The sequence below is a fragment of the Hipposideros armiger genome, unplaced genomic scaffold, assembly GCF_001890085.2.
Source record: "Hipposideros armiger isolate ML-2016 unplaced genomic scaffold, ASM189008v1 scaffold_85, whole genome shotgun sequence".
NCBI lineage: Eukaryota > Metazoa > Chordata > Mammalia > Chiroptera > Hipposideridae > Hipposideros > Hipposideros armiger.
The window spans coordinates 567120-584927 of NW_017731435.1; the positions used below are offsets into that span (position 1 = coordinate 567120).

The 17808-nt window shown below is 59.9% G+C and overlaps 1 protein-coding gene across 3 annotated transcripts in view; it reads right to left on the reverse strand.

Annotated features, from left to right (window-relative positions):
- Nucleotides 1-17808, reverse strand: part of INPP5A (inositol polyphosphate-5-phosphatase A) — a 179988-nt gene that overhangs the window by 17008 nt on the left and 145172 nt on the right. For all 3 annotated transcript variants that reach the window (XM_019644118.1, XM_019644116.1, XM_019644117.1), the window contains 3 exons: nucleotides 12210-12305; nucleotides 12039-12113; nucleotides 6916-6989 (listed from right to left, as the gene is read on the reverse strand). In XM_019644118.1, coding sequence (XP_019499663.1) covers nucleotides 6916-6989; nucleotides 12039-12113; nucleotides 12210-12305 — 245 coding nt within the window. The remainder of the gene's footprint in view (nucleotides 1-6915; nucleotides 6990-12038; nucleotides 12114-12209; nucleotides 12306-17808) is intronic.

The window sequence follows — 17808 nt, forward strand, 5'->3', positions numbered from 1 at the left end:
CCCCGCCAGGCCGGACTCTGACCCGCCCAGGGCTTGGTGGCCTGCCGTCCTGGCCGGCCCTCCCAAGGACACCATCCCTGACCCCCCACCCCCACCCCACTCCCTAAGGATCGGCGGTCGCTCTCCCCTCCTGCAGGCGCGCTTTTCATTTGCTTACTGCTCGTTACCCAGCCCCTTCTGCACGTTCATGTGCCTCTCCCAGGGCACGCCTGGCACCTCGCAGGCGCCCAGCAAATAAATGTGGAATGAATGAAGGTCTCTGCCAAACAGGGCTCTCTCCTTTTCTCGACGACGCCGTTTTCTACGAAATGCGGCGCCTTCCTTGTTTGCGGGACGTTTTCTCCGAGACCAGGAGGTGGCATTCGCGAACCTCTCCAATGAGCCGAGACCCATCAGGTGGCGCAGCCCAGGGCTGCTCCTTCCCGCTGGTGGCCACCCGACCTTCCCTGGAGGAGGGGTGTTCCTTGGGTCCTGCCATGGGGGCGGNAAGAAAGGACCTGCCCTGCCTGGCGCACGTCACCTAACCCGGGGCCCAGAGCAGGCACTGAGGTGGGGCTCCCTGTAGCGGGACCCACAAAGGACAACATGCCGAGTCACTCAGGAGCAACACCCCCCAGCTGAGGTCAGAAGTCCTGGTGAGGGCTGCCGGCAAGGCTGGGGCCACAGCTCAGAGGGCCCAGAGGCTGAGCCCACCACCAGCTGGTCTCTGAGGGTCGCGTGGGGATGGGAGGGTCTTTGCTGTGAAGCGGCCGAGGGTCAAGTTTACCCAGGAGGAAATCGGCGTCCACCCAGGATGTCCTGGCGACGAGCAAGTCTGCCACTCGCGGCCCAGCAGCCAGCGCTGACGGGCAGCCTGAGTCAGGTGCTCCTGCCCACCCAGAGCATTCCCTGCGACCCTGAGGTGGTGTCGCACCACGGGGCTCCCTGGCCCCAGCTGTGCCTGGTCTGAGCGGCTTCAGCCGTATGGGAGGCCCAGCTGGGAAGCACAGCTCGGAGGTGCAGCCCGGACAGACACAGGGATGAATCCACCTGCCTCACAAACGATTCCTACTCGGTTGTACCCATGACATTGCTTCTGCTACAGAAAACTCTCCTCCCAGGGAACGCCTGCAGGTCTGGGGTCCCATCTGAGGCTGCGCCGTGACGCCCGTCCATCCCCAAAGGGGGTGCACGTCTAAGCGCTGAGGTTCAGTGTAAATCCTGTGGGTCCTGGTCTCAATGGCACACAAAAGGCGATGTTTAAATAAGTCTGTAGGTGATGTCCCCACACGTACCGCGGAGCCACCAGAGAACCAGGCCTGCCTCCACTCTGTCCATGGCCAGGGCCTGACCAGTCCTCACAGCTGGGACAGTGGCTCTGGTGATGAGGAACAGAAGAGCCTGGAGTGGTGGCCACACCCTCACCCCCACAGCCTGGGGGTCCCCAGCCACTTCTGGGGTTCCAGGGCCAGGTCTGGACGGGCCAGCGTGGCCCAGGCACGTCTGGGACCTGCTCCTTGGGGAGCTGACACTGATTAATATGCTGGTTGCTGTGCTCGCAGACTTATCTGAAAGCAAACCCTGCGCAGGGTGGGACGCAAGACAAGCCGCCCCGCCGGTGCCCGCGGGTGAGGGAGGAACCGCCATGAGGGGGGCCGTGTGATAACGCAACAATCGCCCACCTGTCCTGGAGGCCACACCCCCTCCTCCACCTCAGGATGTGGGCAGACCGGCTCTGCTGACAAGGCTCAGGTCTCCATCTGAGCAGGCTGGTGTCACCAAGGCTGCGGCTGACAACACAAAGCCCTGCTGTGCTCGCCAGGCCGGCCAGTCTCAGGAGGAAAGGCGGGGTGGGGGTGGGGGGGCGCTTCCTGAACCAGCCGCACCAGGAACAGCTCCACATCCGCTGAAAGTGCAGACGGAGAAGTGGGGGAGCTGCCTGTGCCCCTCAGGGCGGGTGTGAAGACAGGACCCTGGGTTCTCTCCTGGTGAGTGAGCGACTGTCTCCAGATCCCAGCCCTGCGTAGTGACAGCAGACACAGTGACTTCAGCAGCAGCCGGCGTAGAGGCCGACTTAGTGAGTTACAGAGAAAAATGGTGTGGGCACGTGCACATGGTGGTCAGTGTGTCACCTGCGACTGTCCCCAGTCCACATGAGCCGTGAGGGCTCCGTGCACAATGGGGGCCTCAGCCACTTCGTTTAGAAAAGACCGGCGGTAAATGAAATTGCTAGGAAAGAAACAACTAAAATCAAAGAAAAAGAACTGAACAGGAACTGAGGCTACAGTGAAACTGTGAAGTGCAACAACGTCGCAGCGGAAAGCATCCAGCCGCTAGGGCAGGAGGGCCTGCAGGCTCTGGTCCCTGAGCATCGGCGGGCGCCGTGTCCACCCAGGGCTCAGGGATAGCCGGACAGATGGCCGTCCCCGCTCCTGCTCTGAGCACCTGGCCTGGCGAACAGAGGACGGCTCATCCTTCCTGCATGAATGTTATAGTTTTGCAAATGTTACGACAGATGGAATTTTAAATCGTGGCCCACAAAGACGTTTGAGAAAAACCTCCTAATCTTAATTTAAAAATACCCGTATCCAATGATGACACAGCGCCCTCCGGCCAGACTCAGGTGCAGGTCATCCTGTCTTGTGTATGTTCCACTTTTTCAAAAGCTGGAACTTGACCTTCCCTGTAACACATCTGTTCAGGGAGACCATCTCTCTCCCGTGGGAGTGACCCCGCCTCTGGGCTGTGTGGCTGTGACCCTCCCCATCTGACTCGCTCAGAAAGTGTTAAACACTTTGAGAAATTCTCACGGGTAGGTCCAGGACTTGACATGTTTCTGTCCGTTTGGTCAACTTCAAGTTACAGTATGACCCACAGCAGGCAGAGTCTGGTCCACGGCCAGCAGCCCCAGGTCCTTCCGCCGCTGCCTGGACGGTCAAGGGTCATGACCCCAGCACTGCCAGCCAGTCTCGCCCTCGGTGACCTGCACACCAACACAGCCAAGCAGCTGCCGTCGTGCACACTGGTTCATTCACGGCCACTCACAGTGGTGTGACAGAAGCAAAAACCCATCCTGCCACTGGGGGCATTTTGGTCATTTCCAGCGTGGGGCTAGTTTTTGGTGTGGTTTGTAGACTGCCGGGGTCCCCGACACCCGTTCAGGGGTCCAGAAGGTAAACACTATGCTCATAATCACACTCAGACGCTATCTACGGCTGTCACCGTGTTGAGGTGGCACCGATGGGCGGGGCCTCGGGGGAATCCGCGGCTCTGGCGGGCGTCCTGTTCTTCCGTGTCGCCTGTGGCCAGACAGGTGGCGCTCCTTCAGAACGCTTGGGTGGAGCAGCACAACGACTGACTCTGGAGCGTGGCAGACATGGTACTTGGGACGCGGTGGGGAACACAGGTGCATGGGGCACATTCTGCCGGACGGCGAGCGGGGTGGCCGTGCTGGGCGTTGCAGCCCCGCCCTTTCACCTTGTTTTCAGAGAACACCGTTTTCACTAGAAATGCAGACACGTGTGGCCGCTCAGACGCGGGTGTGTGACAGGCGTTTCCTCAAGAAGGGACGAGGATGCTGCCTGTCCAGGGAAAACAGCAACGGGACTTGTTCCCAAGGATGCACTTCAAGCTTTCAGGCAAACATGAGAATTTTGGGGACATTGTATTCCCCCATGAGCCTGATAGCTTCCCACCTCAAACAGTCCTCTGCCGAGCTCAGTGGTCCTGAGGGAGGTGCCACGTGACGCTGTGAGGGACATGTGCCACGCCGGGGACAGCTGCACAGCTGGGCGACTTCGGGTTTCTGAAGGATCAGCGCGATGTCACCAATCATGCATGTGGGCAGAAGTCTCCCCCACAGGAAAGGGCGCCCAGGCCCTGGCACGGTCCCAGGTCCTCACGCAGGGGAACACTCGGAGACGTCCTGCCCCAAGGCGCTCATGCGGTCTGACGAGGTTGCTGGGGCCCCTTTCCAGGCCGGACGTGAGGCAGATACGAGATTCCGCCCGCCATCCATTGAGCAGAATTTTAAGAAAGTTCTTTTAAAAGCAAAACCATGCCACTCTTCTTGCAAATTATTTTTGATTGGGAAATAGTTATTTTTTCATAAAAATGTTATTTATGTTAACATGTAATGGTGCCATTTAAAAGTGAATGAATAAATATTTTAACATCATGGTAACTATCAATAGACATAACCCACAGAGAAAAGCCCTTTGGGTTCTCCCGTTATTCCAGGAGTGTAAAGGGGTCCTGGGACCAAATGGCGAGAGCCACTGTTCTTTGGTATTCGTCCCCAAAGTGACGGTCAGCGCCAGCCACTTTGGTGGCGGGACATGGTTTCTCTTATTGTAAGCAGGAAGATTCAGTCATTTCCACAAATACTTTGCTATATTTTGAAGGGAGCCCGATTGCTGTGACATGACAGACAGCTGTCATCTTCATCATAAACAGATGCTGAAAACAACCCCCTGGTCAGCACCGGAGGCTGCGGGAATGAGGTGGTGACCAGCCCAGGGAACGTCGGCCCCCGTGGCTGGCAGTCCAGTGTGATGGCGGAAAGGGGTGCCCGTCTCTGATGTGGGGTGACTCCTTGGGGATCAGGAGTTCTCTGGCTTCAGGGAAGGAGGCTCTGGAGGGGCGTGCCGTGGGCAGGGTCTGGGCCTGAAGCCCACCACGCTCCCCGCCCCGTGCTGTGCGGGCTGGTGGGAAGGCAGCCAAACCACCTTAGCTTCATACCTTAGTCTCTTTATTTGAAAGTGAGTGACAATAACTCTCAAAACTAAACTATAATTAGACATTCCCACTTGGCTAGGATGCATAAGAAGACAGAGGGTTGGCTGTTGCAAATCACTGACTGTGTTGCCCTAGATGGCGGGCTCCGGCCATCGGCTCTGAATGGCCCACATCTGGGTCCTGAGGCAGGAGCTGCGAGTGGACGCTGGGCCAGAGCGGCTGGGGAGGGTGGGCAGGGCCACCTGTCCCTCTGTGGGCCCTGGGCTCCGGGGGCTGGGAGCCTGACAACACAGTGTGAGGAAAGCTTTTTGTCACCGATGTTCATGTCACACAGCCAACGTTACGGTAAGTCCTGCACCAGCTCAAAGCTGGTGGTTTCACGGAGAACCCAGAGTGCGCAGAGCCGCACCAACACCACGCTGCCCGCCAGTCACTGAGCACCCGTCTTTACGTGGGGAGCACAGGGGAACACCCTGTGGCCTCAGAGGCCCATCCTGGTGGAGGGGGTGGGGCCTGGAAGGGCCTCGGGGGCGGGGCAGCCTGGGTCTGTCCAACGGCCTCCCTGCTCTCCCCTCAGCCTGGCCCAGGGGCACGCTCTGAGTCTTGCCCGCCACCCGGCCATCTTCACAGCTGTCCCTTGTGCAGGTGCTACACTCACTCGGCGGTGGCTGCAGGTGAGAAGAACAAGAGTCGAAGGCTCTATAAATGTCTGAGATATTAGCACCTTTTCTAGCAAAATGACAGACAGCATGAAGTTAGACCCCATTAGGAGTGACGTTCTATTAGTCCGTGGAGAACAGTAACAAATGGCTTTGCTGGAGAAAGCCCTCCGGTCACTCTCATTACGAGACCCGTCTGCTAATGAAACGTGTCTGGGGACTGTCCCGGTGCGCAGCTCACCAAGGCTTGCAGCCAGGGAGCGCACGGTGGGGCGACGCTCCCGCCCTCTGCACCAAGACACCCCACCCCCGGCTGCCCTCGGGGACACTGTCTCGCTCTGCGATGCTGTGGGGAGGCCTCAGTGAGCACCTGAAGGGTCACCTCTGCCAGGACAGGGGCCGGATGACTCGGCCAGTTTGCAACATGTTCACCACTTGAATGACAAGGGCAAAACCCACAGATGGTTGGGAAGGCGGGAGTCAGGGCAGAGGCTTTTGCTGACTCTGCCCTCACGGCGATGCCCACAGGTCCTCACAACTGTGACCCTCCAACACAGCGAGGTCCTGTGTGACAGCCGAGGTGGCCCACGCTTCACAAGCGCATCCTCACGGCCTTCTAGAAAGTGCTGGTAGCCTGGCAGTGTGGGGAGCACAGACACGGCCTGACAAACACTGAGGTGGCACAGGGCGACGAGACACAGCCTCTGGGCAGTGGGGGGTGGACGAGCGGGCAGTGGGGGGCCCATGTCCGACCACAGAAATGTGTCACAGAACCAAGGGGTCACCCTCACGGAGCGTGCAAGGCCGTGAGGTTCTCAGTACAGGGCTGTTCCTTTTCACCGCTGTGCAGTGATGACCACCAGGCCCAGCACAAAATGAGCCCCATTCTCAGGCCCCCGCCTGAGCCCCACCTGCTCTAATGTCGCCAACACGCCCAGGCCCGTCTCCACCCGAGTGATGAGAATCTCTCCTTGGGACTGAAAAGGCAGGAGCGCCGGGAGGGTCCCGGGATGGACGTCCGTGTCCCCAGCGCGCCCTCCCCGGAACGCCCAGCAGGGCCTCCAGGTGGCCCGGCCCCACAGGCCTCTCCTGTCACTCGCCCCTCTCTGTTGAATGCAGGGCCCTCGAGGCCCTGGGCCTGTGTGGGGGGCTGCACCCCTCCCCCTGGCACAGCAGAGGGGAGAGACGGTTACTGCCGTGGATTTCCTGGTTTTATCAACGTCAGGGCAAAGCACAGAGAAAGCTGATGTTCCTGAGAAAGACACAAACAGAACCGAAAACGCACCCAGACCCCGCACTGTGGTCCTGAGAGTCCCAGGAAGACCCAGGACACAGAGCCGCCTCTGTGGGCCCAGAAAGCAAATCTGAGAAGGTGCTTTTCTGCACGTTGGACAAAGTATCTTTTCTTGTAAAAAGAAGACAGAACCACCGCTGCTCTGTGCTGTCTGCTTTCTTCAGGCCGCAGAAAGGGCAGAAGAGGTTAGCACGGGCACCGGCCCCGCCGACACAACAGTCCCTGCCCGTCCCGCAAGCAGCTTACCTGGGAGGGAACGTGATGTCAGGTTCATACAGCCTGTCCTTAAAGACAGACAGCTCCTTGTCAAATTCTAGGAGCTGAAGAAAAGAAACAAAGAAAATAAAGTCACTGGTTTGTCTCTCCAGGGGCACCGAGAGGTGGCCCATCGAAGTCCCAGAAACCTGCCCATTGTGACCGCAGGGACCTGTGAGTGCCTCTGCCGCAGGCATCACACTGCCCACTGCTGACCGCTGCGCACGGCCGCCTCACTCTGCTGGCACGCAGGCATGGGTGCCACCTCCGCAGTGCCCTCACGCTAAGGCAGTGTCCCACGGAGGGGACACGGCTCCTGTTTTGCACAAACTAAATCAGAGTAAGCAGCGCAAGCCTTGTCTAGGAAGCTGACAAAGAACACCCCGACTGTGCACGCCCCACAGGGCATCGTGCAGGGGCTCCCCTCAAAGCCACATGTGTCCTCTCCCCTCGCTGCCACCTCACCCGTCACCCCCGGAGCATGCAGTGGGAAGTGCCGTGACACAGTGTGCCAGGCTGCTGCCTTGGCAACTGCCTGCAGCCCTGTCCGCTGTGCGCGCCTGCACCTGGCCAGTGACCCCGGGGCCGGTCCCCTGCAGGTGGGTCACAGGGGACAGAGCTGAGGCCTCTACCAGGAGCTGCTCGTGACATTCATGCCTCAAGACACGTAAGCCACAGCTGCTTCTGCACACGCAGGACCGTGTGTGACACAGCTGCCTGACTTCCATCGCACGCATCCTCAGAGACACCTGACAGAGAGCCTCACACCCCGCCTGGCCTGGGGGTGCACACCTAGGGGTGCAGGGAGGGAAGGCAGGATGCAGGCGGCTTGGCTCTCACAGCTCCAGGTGGTCTGCTGCCTCTGCACAGGGGGCCCTAGCTCCTTTCTAACTGAGCCCCTCAGTGGAGCTGGGGCGCAGGGACGTCTGGGGAGTGAGATGCGCCGAGGGGAGGTGTGCACGTGGCGTCTGCACAGGTCCTGGACTTACATGTGCCATTACATGTGTCTATAAACGTGCACACACACACACACACACACACACACACACACACACACACACACGTCTGCAAACGCACAGCTTATCGAGATCATTCTGGAGCTGGAATTCCCAGCCGTTCCAGACCAGAGAGAACAGCAGGCCCTGAGTGGGCCCTGACACCAGGAGCCAGGCTTTTCCAGAAGGGACCAGTGCAGGCATCTAAGGGATGACCCCCAGAGTGCAGGGGCCACCCAGTCAAGTCTCCGGGGGCAGCTCCCTGTCACGGCTACGATGTGCTTCAAGCACGGGGGAGCGTGCAGGTGGGTGAGCGCCTGCTGGACCCAGCCAGAGTCACCAGAGCTCATTTCTCTCAAATTTAACTCCTGAAGAAGAAACATTCCGGACAGTAGGTCCCGCGCGCGCTTGTCACCTCCTGCAGCAGTGGCTGAAGCTTGGATCTGAGGTCTGTGTCACTGTCACACACGTGGGGTCCAGGGAGCGTGCTTGAGACCCGACACCAGCGTGCTCACCGCTGCCCCTCGCCTGCTCTCGAGCCATGTCCTGGGCCCTGAGGGTCTGCTCGCAGGGCCACTCTCTCCACCGAGTATAATACGATTTATTTTGCTCATCGGGCTGCGTTTTCGGCTCTTCCATCAAATCCCTCCATTGTCATCTGTCCTCCGTCGCCGCCTGGGGAGCCTGTGGCCAGCGTCACTCTCATAGGGTCATCTGATGCTTTCCTCAGGTCATTCCTCTCTGCATTCATGTCCCGCCATTCCCCGCGGACGCGTCCTGCTCAGGCCTCATGTCATCCACCTTCCAGACATCTCACTGCGTGGCCCCGTTAACCGTGGTTGGCTCGGGGTCGCCCCTCCGCGCTGCCCGGGGCCCAGCACCCTCCAGCCCCCCCTTAGAGTGGCTCACTGCAGCGCTGCTCACACAGGCTCTGCGTGGCTTTTACTCTGCCTGCCTTTCCTCAGGCTGTGGCATTCAGTTATGTTTCTGATCCTTTCACTTTAAACATTTTATAATTTATATCAATCGTGCAATTTGGTGACTGTGAGGTCCATCCTGCCTGCATTGTGTCCCTGCACGTTTTGCATCTGGGGCGGCAGGCAGTCCTCAGTGGGCTTTTACCTGTAGGGGCCTTTAGTGGCGACCGTGCACGTGGGGCCTGCCCTCCAGGAGGTAAGAAAGAGCTGACAAGGACACCGGCTCTCACAACACCAATACTCAGGATGTGACTTCACAAGTTACAAGGACTGTTCCTTACACTGTGAAGGAAACGCCCGGAGTTCCACGAGTGCGCCCAGCACCCAGCCCCAGAGAAGGCCGCAGACAGCAGCTCGGCCCAGCTCGCCAGCTGCAGTCGCGCACGCGGCCGCGGGAGCAGACCTTCGGAGCCTCAGCCGGAGCTCAGCCCGCTCCGCGTGACAGCTCCCTCAGCCTGCCGCTGCCCAGCGCCTCCCCAGGTGTGACTGTGGTGGGCACCCTGCCATCTCTCCCGTCCTCTGCATGGTGGTGCTCAGGGCACCTGCGCTGATGGCGCCCCCCGCCTGTCCGGTGGGTCGCTGCCGCATCCCACACACCGCCCCCCCCCCACCAGACGGCAGGCGGCTGAGCAGACGCGCCCGGGGACGGGTGACCTGCCGTCTGTTAACGTGGGGCTGCTGTGTAATGAGAGCTCACTCCGAGGCAACACGCACTTGTTCAAGTCCGCTGCGGTCAGTGAGGGACTGTGCTGGACACGCTGCCAAAGGCCGCAGATGACACCAGACAGCTCTTTGCCCTCTGGGACCTTCCAGCTGGGGGAAGCAGAGGCTAATCCCACGTCTACACGAACATGCAAACCTGCATGCTACAGTTTATTTATAAACTCCAAACGGGCCATCAGACCCTGAGCCTGGCTGCCGGGGCCGCCTTGTCCCCGCTGTCTGGCTCTGACAGGTTGGCGGGACCCTCCCGCGGTGGGACCAGCATGGAGACGGTGGCGGGGGCTCCAGGGCCTGCGTGAACCATGGGGGTGGGAGCACTGCTGCGGGCAGTGAACGATGTGAGATGCTTCTCATTAGAAATTATGTCGCATTTCTGTTGAAACGATAATTTGTATCTCTTTGAGATTTTTCACAAACATGATAACCAATTTCGCATGTATCTTAAACATTCTTCTTGATTACAAAGTGAAAAACAGCGCAGGGCGTGTGTGGACAATGATAAAGCGGCCGGCGGATCGTATGTATCTGTCAGGACTGTCCCGGCTGCACACATTCCACTGTGACTGCAGAGACACCGCGCTGATAAAGAAAAAGGGCTGGAAAATCAATGCGCCCTGAGCTCGAGCAGCTGCTAAACACACAGAAAACATCTCCATCCACAGGCCAAGCTCTGTGGAAATCCCAGGCCGGCCGGGACAGCCAAGGAAAATTTAATCTCTGCAAATCCTCGCCAGGGCACTCCATCCTGCAGCCTGACAGCCACACTTATAATTAATTATACAATTTCGATGGGAATATCGACTAAACAAAGCTATAAATCATAGAAAAAGTCAATAGGCATGGACACGTTCAATCATGTCCTGGCCAGTGATTACTACTCTTAAAATACAATAATTATTTTCCGGAGCCAGCCTGAATTAAACTTCTGTCAGACGGGTACAAGACCGGTGGGTGATGAAGGATGCGATGGATTTGGGGGGCTGCGTCCGGCGTGGGCACATCCGTCCTGCAGAGGCTCGTGTGTTCAGGTGGCCGTGGTGCCACGCGTGTCACCATGGAGGTGAGGCTGCCGCCGATGGCTCAGCGGGCCATTTATCCTGCCCCCCGGGGTGGGCTGGGCCACCCCGCTTCCCGCATGTGACTGCCAGGGAGGCTGAGCCCTGACGTGCCGAGGGCCCCCCGCAGCACACACACCAGTGTGAGCCCGCGAGGTCCCGGAGCCGCCATTTCCGCAGGCGCTGTGGGCGGTCTGGCTCTCGGAGACGCCACAGGGGACACCAGCCTTAGCACACGAGACCCTGACGTGACAGTGGGGCACGTGGGGATCTAGTCTCTACTTCAACTCTCCTGCATTTTCTCACCTTGGAATCAAAGTCAGAAGTTTTCCTGAATATTCAAACTAATTTCCTTCAATCTTAAAAAAAGAACAATTTCATAAGCTAAATAAATACAGAAGTAAGAATTATTACTTCTAATATAACAATACTTGTTATTTCCAATGGTCGTCACACATCTTCTAAAGGCTAAGAGAGGAAAAGGGTGACTATGTCCCACACGTGACGTCACCGCCGGTGTGGGCAGTCGCCTCCTGTCCCCTCCCTGCGCCGCCCGCCTCCGGCCTGGCTTCTCCCTCGAGCGACGGGGCCGCCTTCTCAGCAGTCTCCTCGCTCCTTCTGGAATGTTCTGGCCCTTCGGCTGCCCCAGTGCCACCCCTCATGTCCACTTTCTCCTCGTCCTGGCAGCCTCACGGCACCCGGCTCTGCAGGGTGGCCTCTGTGCTGGGGGCCCTCCGAGCTCAGGCGGCCACACAGCGTCCCAGGGACAGGGTGGCACCACGGATCTCTGGGCGCTTCTCCCCGACGCGACATTCCCGCCACTGCCAGTGCCCAGACCCGCCTTTCCTCTGCCCCACGTGCTCCAGGCCCTGCCGAATGTGGGCGCCGAGGGGACGTGGGACAGTCATCCTCACCAGGCCCCTTGAGGAGGGGAGATGAACTGGCTGGTGTGGAGGGAAGGGTCCCCAGACAGGGTGCTCAGAGCGTTTGCCCGGGAAAGGTCACCCGGGTGCCCTGACTGGCAGGCAGTGAGCCAGGCCTGGGGAGGAGGTCAGGATGCCAGGCTGATAAGCCCCTGTGGGCGGGTGACAAGCCTCTGGCCCGGCTCCAGGCTGAGGGGCTCCTGCAGCAGGTGAGAGGCAGGGGACAGGGAAGGGGACACACTCAGGTTGAGTCGAGGAGTCCTGGCCTGGAAGCTGCCTGGCGTGACAGGTGGGGGAGGCCTCGCAGCAGATCAGTGGTGAGACGCTGCTGTGATGTCCAGGGGTGGGGGTGGGGGTTCAGAAGCCGCCCCCTGGGCCGTGACAGCACCGAGGACGCGTGGTCCCAGGGGCATCGGTGACGCGGCTGACAGCAGGACTCACCGCAGTGCCGTTGTCGTCTCGGAAAACCTCCTGGTTGAAGTAGTCGAAGACCTTCTTTTCCAGCTGGAGCATGACCTGCAGGCGACAGGGGCCGTCAGCGCGGCTGGGAGCAGACGCCAGTGCCTGGTCCCTCTGCCCCCTCTCGGGACGGCGCGGTGCCTGCGGTGTTACCTTCCGGTCGTTGTCTGACTCGCGGAATATCAGCTTCACAACCTCATTGGTGTCGGCGGCCCGGACGGTCTGCACCGTGGCCTTCGTGCAGAGAGTCTGCGGAAGGCACGAAGGGGTTAGTCCCGGGGAGCGCCCTCTGGCCCGGCTGCCACACCGCCTTGCAGCGGTCAGCTCGGTTCCTGGCCTCCCTCCCGGCCCTCGCGCTTTCCTCTACCCGGGTTCCGTGTCAAGGGCCCCAGAGCGGATCGGCAGGAGCGGAGCCTGGCCGACCGGCAGCCCAAGGCAGGCCTGTCCTGGACGAGTGTCCTGGGCGAGTGTCCTGGGCGAGTGCTGTGGGCTGTAACGTGGCCCCTGTCCCCTGCTCCACCTGGGGACCCCTGGGCTTCTCGGCCGAGCTGCGTGGGCTCTGACCCAGGAAGGTCTCAGGAGGCTTTGGTAACAACAGCCTGAGTGGAGGAGGGAAGGGACAGTGAAGTCACCACCCACCTGGTGGGGTCCCCACCCCATGGACAGGCTGGAGGCAGCTGGATAGGGCCCAGACAGTGACACAGGGGCTGGGGGTGACTTGAGGAGAACAGAGGCCACGCTGGGGGTTGGGGCCGGGGCACCAGGCGCCTGAGGGAAAGGGAGGGGCAAGCACTGTCACCCTTGAGGGACCCGCGGGACGCTGCCCGGCTGGGAGGCTCGCCTGGCACGCTGGGTTCACAGACAGCAGGCCACCAACTGATTGGCTCAAAGTTAAATGAAATCCAGGCTTGTTTAGAAACTTCTGGTCTAAGCCTGGGTGGGAGCAGACTGCGCTCGGCCACCAGGGTCCCTCACCCGCGAGCAGAACGGCTCCGAGACGTGTGTCAACGCGGACGGTGGGGCGCTCAGAACACGAAACCAAGGGGGCGCGGGACAGGCACTGAGCGTGACCACGCACTGAGGAGAAGTGGCCTCTGGACGGGCTGTGAGACGCCCGTGCTCAGTGTTCACAGGACGGGGGCCCTGCTGCTCCCCTGACAAAGTCACAGGCTGCAGCCCCCTCACCCACAAGTGCAGGTGTGGCAGTGGGGCACAGGCAGCGCGGGGCTTCCGGGACGGTGGGCCTGGTGGGAACCGTGCTGTGGTTTGCATGTAAATTATTCCTCCGTGAAGTTAGATGATGCTTATTTGAATAGACGACTGCCACACAACAACCAGTCGCAACTGTTTAGAATCACCCCTCTGGGCGGCCCTGGCGAAGCCCTCCCTGGGGAGCCGGGCTCAGAGCCACTCCAGCGACAGGCCCTGGACATGAGCCCCGCAGACCCCGTCCAGGGCTGCAGGGGACGAGGGACTCGCACCGCCCGGCATGGGGCGGGGAGGCAGCCGCCACCCCAAGCTCACTCCTCTGACACTCAGAGCACATATCTGCCAGTGGGTCAAGCCCCCCAAAGTGGCTTTTCGACTCCGGTGTCACAAATCAGTCCGGCTGTCTTCAAACGGTGAGGATTAGGACAGGGCGGGCACCCTCGGAGCAGAGGGGCCGAGGAGGTCCAGCTCTATCCAGATGCTAATGTGTGTAAGTGGCTTAGGGCTCCCTGAATGGGACAGGGCTTGGCAGCCAGGCGCCACTGCAGCCGCCCAGGACCGAGTCAGGGAATTCATGGTCCTTCTCCCAAAGGCATCTGCTGAAAACTTTGTATAAAATCGCTTTATCTGGCCTCTTCAGGAGGCCCCCAAAGGATAAACATCTGACTGGCCGCGGGCGGGGCGGCGCACACTGGGGCCGCCTGTGCCCGGCCCTGGGCCCTCCCCCACACCCTCCCTCAGCCTCCTCTGTCACCGGTCACCGGACTTTAAGAAGTGTTCAGACCGCCCCCTTTCAATCGTCTGTCCACTCATGTGTGGACGTGCAGGTCCCACCTTTCTCCTCACCTACTTCCCCGGGGGATTTTCTCCTTTGAAAGGAGGAAACAGTACCCTGAATGTTGCTTTTAACGAGCCACCTAAGATGCGTTTCATTATTAACAGCCACACGTGGCCCAGCATGTCTGAGTGACACTCCTAGTGCCTAGTTTTTCTCTTGGAATTTAACGAACTGCCGTCACCAAGGCCGTCCACCTGCTGAATGGGTGACAAAGTTCCTGGGTTTCTAATCAGTCTGGGTCCCTGGTGAGGCGTGAAGGCCCCAGGCCTGTGTCCTTTGCATCGTTTGAGTCACACAAAGCCACCCCACGGTTGGAGGTGCTCGTGTGCAGTTGGCCCCACTTGTCCCAGGGGCTAAATCTGCCCCATTTTCCTTCCCCTCCCCACCAACTGTCACCAACGCTCCCACAAAGTACAAGCCCTGTTAAACGCAGAGCCTCTTGGACCCTAACAGCCAAGCCCCTCCACGCTGCCCATGCCTGTTGGGCAGACAGGAGCCTGTGCCCACGGGGAGGGGGAGAGTGTGATGTTGCTCAGCTCCTGACACCTTACGCTGCGTGACAGACCCTAGGGACCCAGGCAGGAAAGTCCTATCTCCTTTCTAACAGCCCGGTTTGGGGGACGTGGAGGGTGTCAGCGCCCAGGACAAGCTGCCTCCTTTAGAAAGTCTGCCCACAGGTTCCGTGCCCCAAGATGTGGTCCGTGTTTGTAAGGATCACAGCAGGACTCAGCAAAAACACACGAGCGTAGAGCTAACGTGTCTGTCAGGCGCAGGGGCCAGGTCAGGCAGCTTGAGCACAGCGGGGGGCACAGACACGGCCGCGTTTTCTCATCTTAATCGCTGTTTCTAGACGCAGAGGCTGCAATGCTTCGTCCCTTGTGCAGCTAACAACAGCCGGTATAGCTCCCAGCCTGGTGGGGACAGTGATCTCAGAGGCAGGTTTCCTTGTGGTCACTGCACAGCGGCCGAGCGCCCCCGACACCCACCACGTGTCTCCCAAGGACCAACATGCCGGAGGCAGCAGCACTCTCAAGGGGTCCCCACATGCCAGGCCCGGGCCGGGGGGCACCTAGTGTGTCCCTGCGCGCCTAGGTGAGGGTGTGTGGGCAGTGAGGCAGGTGACGGGAGCATCCGACGCTTCTCGGAGGTGGAACCAGTGCAGGCACGGGGGCTCCTGTGCCGGGGGCCCAGCCTCTGAGAGCTGGCTCCAGGTGTGTCTGCAGGGCGCGCTGGCCTCTGCTGGGCCGGGCTGGTGGGTGGTCCTAACGACACATTTCAGCACCTCTCATGCCGTCCCTCCAAGTGTGACCCCGCTCCAGACCTTTCATCCCTCTGACAACTTCACGCAGAAAAACATGCAGCCCCCCTGAGAGCATGAAATCAGAAACAAAGGCGAGGGGACAAAGGGAGGGAGAGTGGCCGGCCTGGCTGGTGCTGATTTAAGCCACAAACAGATGTTCTAGGAACCGATTCCTGAAACTCTGAAAGAAAAAGCTTGTAAAGAAATGGCTTTAAAACCAGTGTCTTCAACAGCTTTTTAAAGGGGCCATGGAGCCCCCAGGATAAGCCCGGAGGACCAGCCGGCTGCGCTGACCTGGGTGACGCGCTTCCTCTGGCCAGCGAGCGGGCAGACGGCAAGGACTCTTGATGGAACCTGTGCCATCATCTCTGAGACGTCCCTAAAAACCAGAGACAACCAAAGGACAGCAAAGCCACGCGTGGAGGAACTTGACTAGCCCACGTCTGGCTGTTTGCGCCGACTCGCAAATGGCGGGGGTGAGGCTGGAATCGCCTCCAGAAATCAGAGGGGCCCTGCTCCCCAGGCAGTGCTGCCTCGTCCCCGAGCACAGAGCCTGGAGCTGGTCAGCGAGGACGGCGTGTGCCACACGCTGTGATGGGCTGGTGGCGTGGGGCCTGGATGAGCCTGGGGACACGCAGGTGCACGGCGGTCTTCTCCGGTGGGGCCTCCCTGAGCTCTGTCCACTCACACGGGACTTGGCTCTGGGTTCATCCACCAGGAAGCGAAATGGGGGACAGAAGAGGTGTGAGCTCCTCGCCTGGGTGCCGCTGGCACACTAGGGCCGGTTCAGAGCCTCGCTCCCGGCCGCAGCGCCCAGGCACACAGCCGAGTGCCCGTCACCTTCCAGGAACACAGCTTCTCCATCAAACCCTGGAGATGCCGACACTGGGCCGATCTCTGCTGCCACCAGCATGTCCTGGCCCCTGGCTGCACCCAGGGCCCAGCGCGATGTCCACACTCAGGACAGAAGATGCTGGGGGGGGTGTGTGAGAAAGTGTTAGCTACTGGGTCAAAGCCAACAACTGCTGACAGCAGCCTCAGGCTGTGGGGCGCCGAGTTCTCGGCATGAGGACCCTGGCTTTCTCCCACTGTGTGCCCAGCAGGGACCCCTGAGGCCACGGCCTGCTCGGCAGGTCCCAGCTGGGAGCTGCTCTCCCTTTTCTCTGGAGCTGAGTTGGGGTCTCCCTTCTCCCCGCGCCCCCAGGAAACCGCTGAGCTGCCCCCAGAAGTGACCGCCGTGCGGTGACCTCTGCTAACCACGTAAGAAGCTCCTCACTGGAAAATCGGCCAGCCAAGGGCGTGAGGAGGAAACTACCACTGCCCCATTGTTCTTGTCATCCTGTTATTTTTGGTCAAAATCTAGCCATAAAATGTCTAAAAATACAAAAGGGCTACATATAGAAGCCCCACCTCACGTCTGTCATGCAGCAGGGATCAAAGGAAGGAGCAGAAGAATTTCTAAATGATGGTTTGCAAAGAAGCCCAAGCACCGTGCACAGGTTTGCCCCAACAAGTGCACAGAGCATCATTACCTTTTCAGTCTAAACTCTCCAAGTGACTGTGGAAAACAGAACTCACTCTAGCGGACAAGCATGGTCTTTTACACGACAAGTAAATCTCCCAGTAACGCTGACCCACAGCCAGGCTGTGTCCTGTTGTCGCGTGTGCCAGTGAGTCAGCAGGACGCTGTTCCCTGAACGGACAGTGTGCCAGGCGGCACCCCAGAGAGAAGGGGCCGGAGGCGGCACCTCGGGACACTCTGCTCCTGCCAACGGCCGCGTGGAAAGTTCCAGCCTCAGTGCTGGGACTGCAACGAGGGTTCGGAGAATCAGAAATCGGTCGTGACAATAGACATCCTCGTCCCCTGGACTCCCGCCTGAGTTCTGGGAACACCAGACAGGCGTGACAGCCGGTGACTGACTCTCCCTTGGTGACGAACATCCCCGGGCATTATTTCAAGTCCTAAACATATCCAAGGAGCAGGACGGGGATGCGAGTCAGGAAGTCCCTTAGCTGAAGACTCCGAGCGAGTCAGGGGCTTTAACGCTCCCCTTGGTCACTGGCCACCTGTGATCTGAGGGGCGGTGCTCTGACAGGAGGACCCCATGGAATTCTCTGACCGTCCCCGTTGGGGTGGACACAGGCTGCACCCCGAAAAGTAACTGCTCAGCAGACAGAGGTGCACACGGCTGGAGAGACTGGGGCGAGTGCGGTGGGCCTGGGGTGAAGGTCTGTCGCCCTGAGGACGGTGCTGCTGCACAGGCCGCTGGGAGCCTCACAGAGTCAAGCGGCCTCCACTCAGCACGGCCAGGACAACACCGGTGCCACACGAAGCTGGTGACAGAGCATGTGACTAAGCGACACGTACGTCCACGTGATCGCAAGGGAAGTCTGGCCGGTGTCTC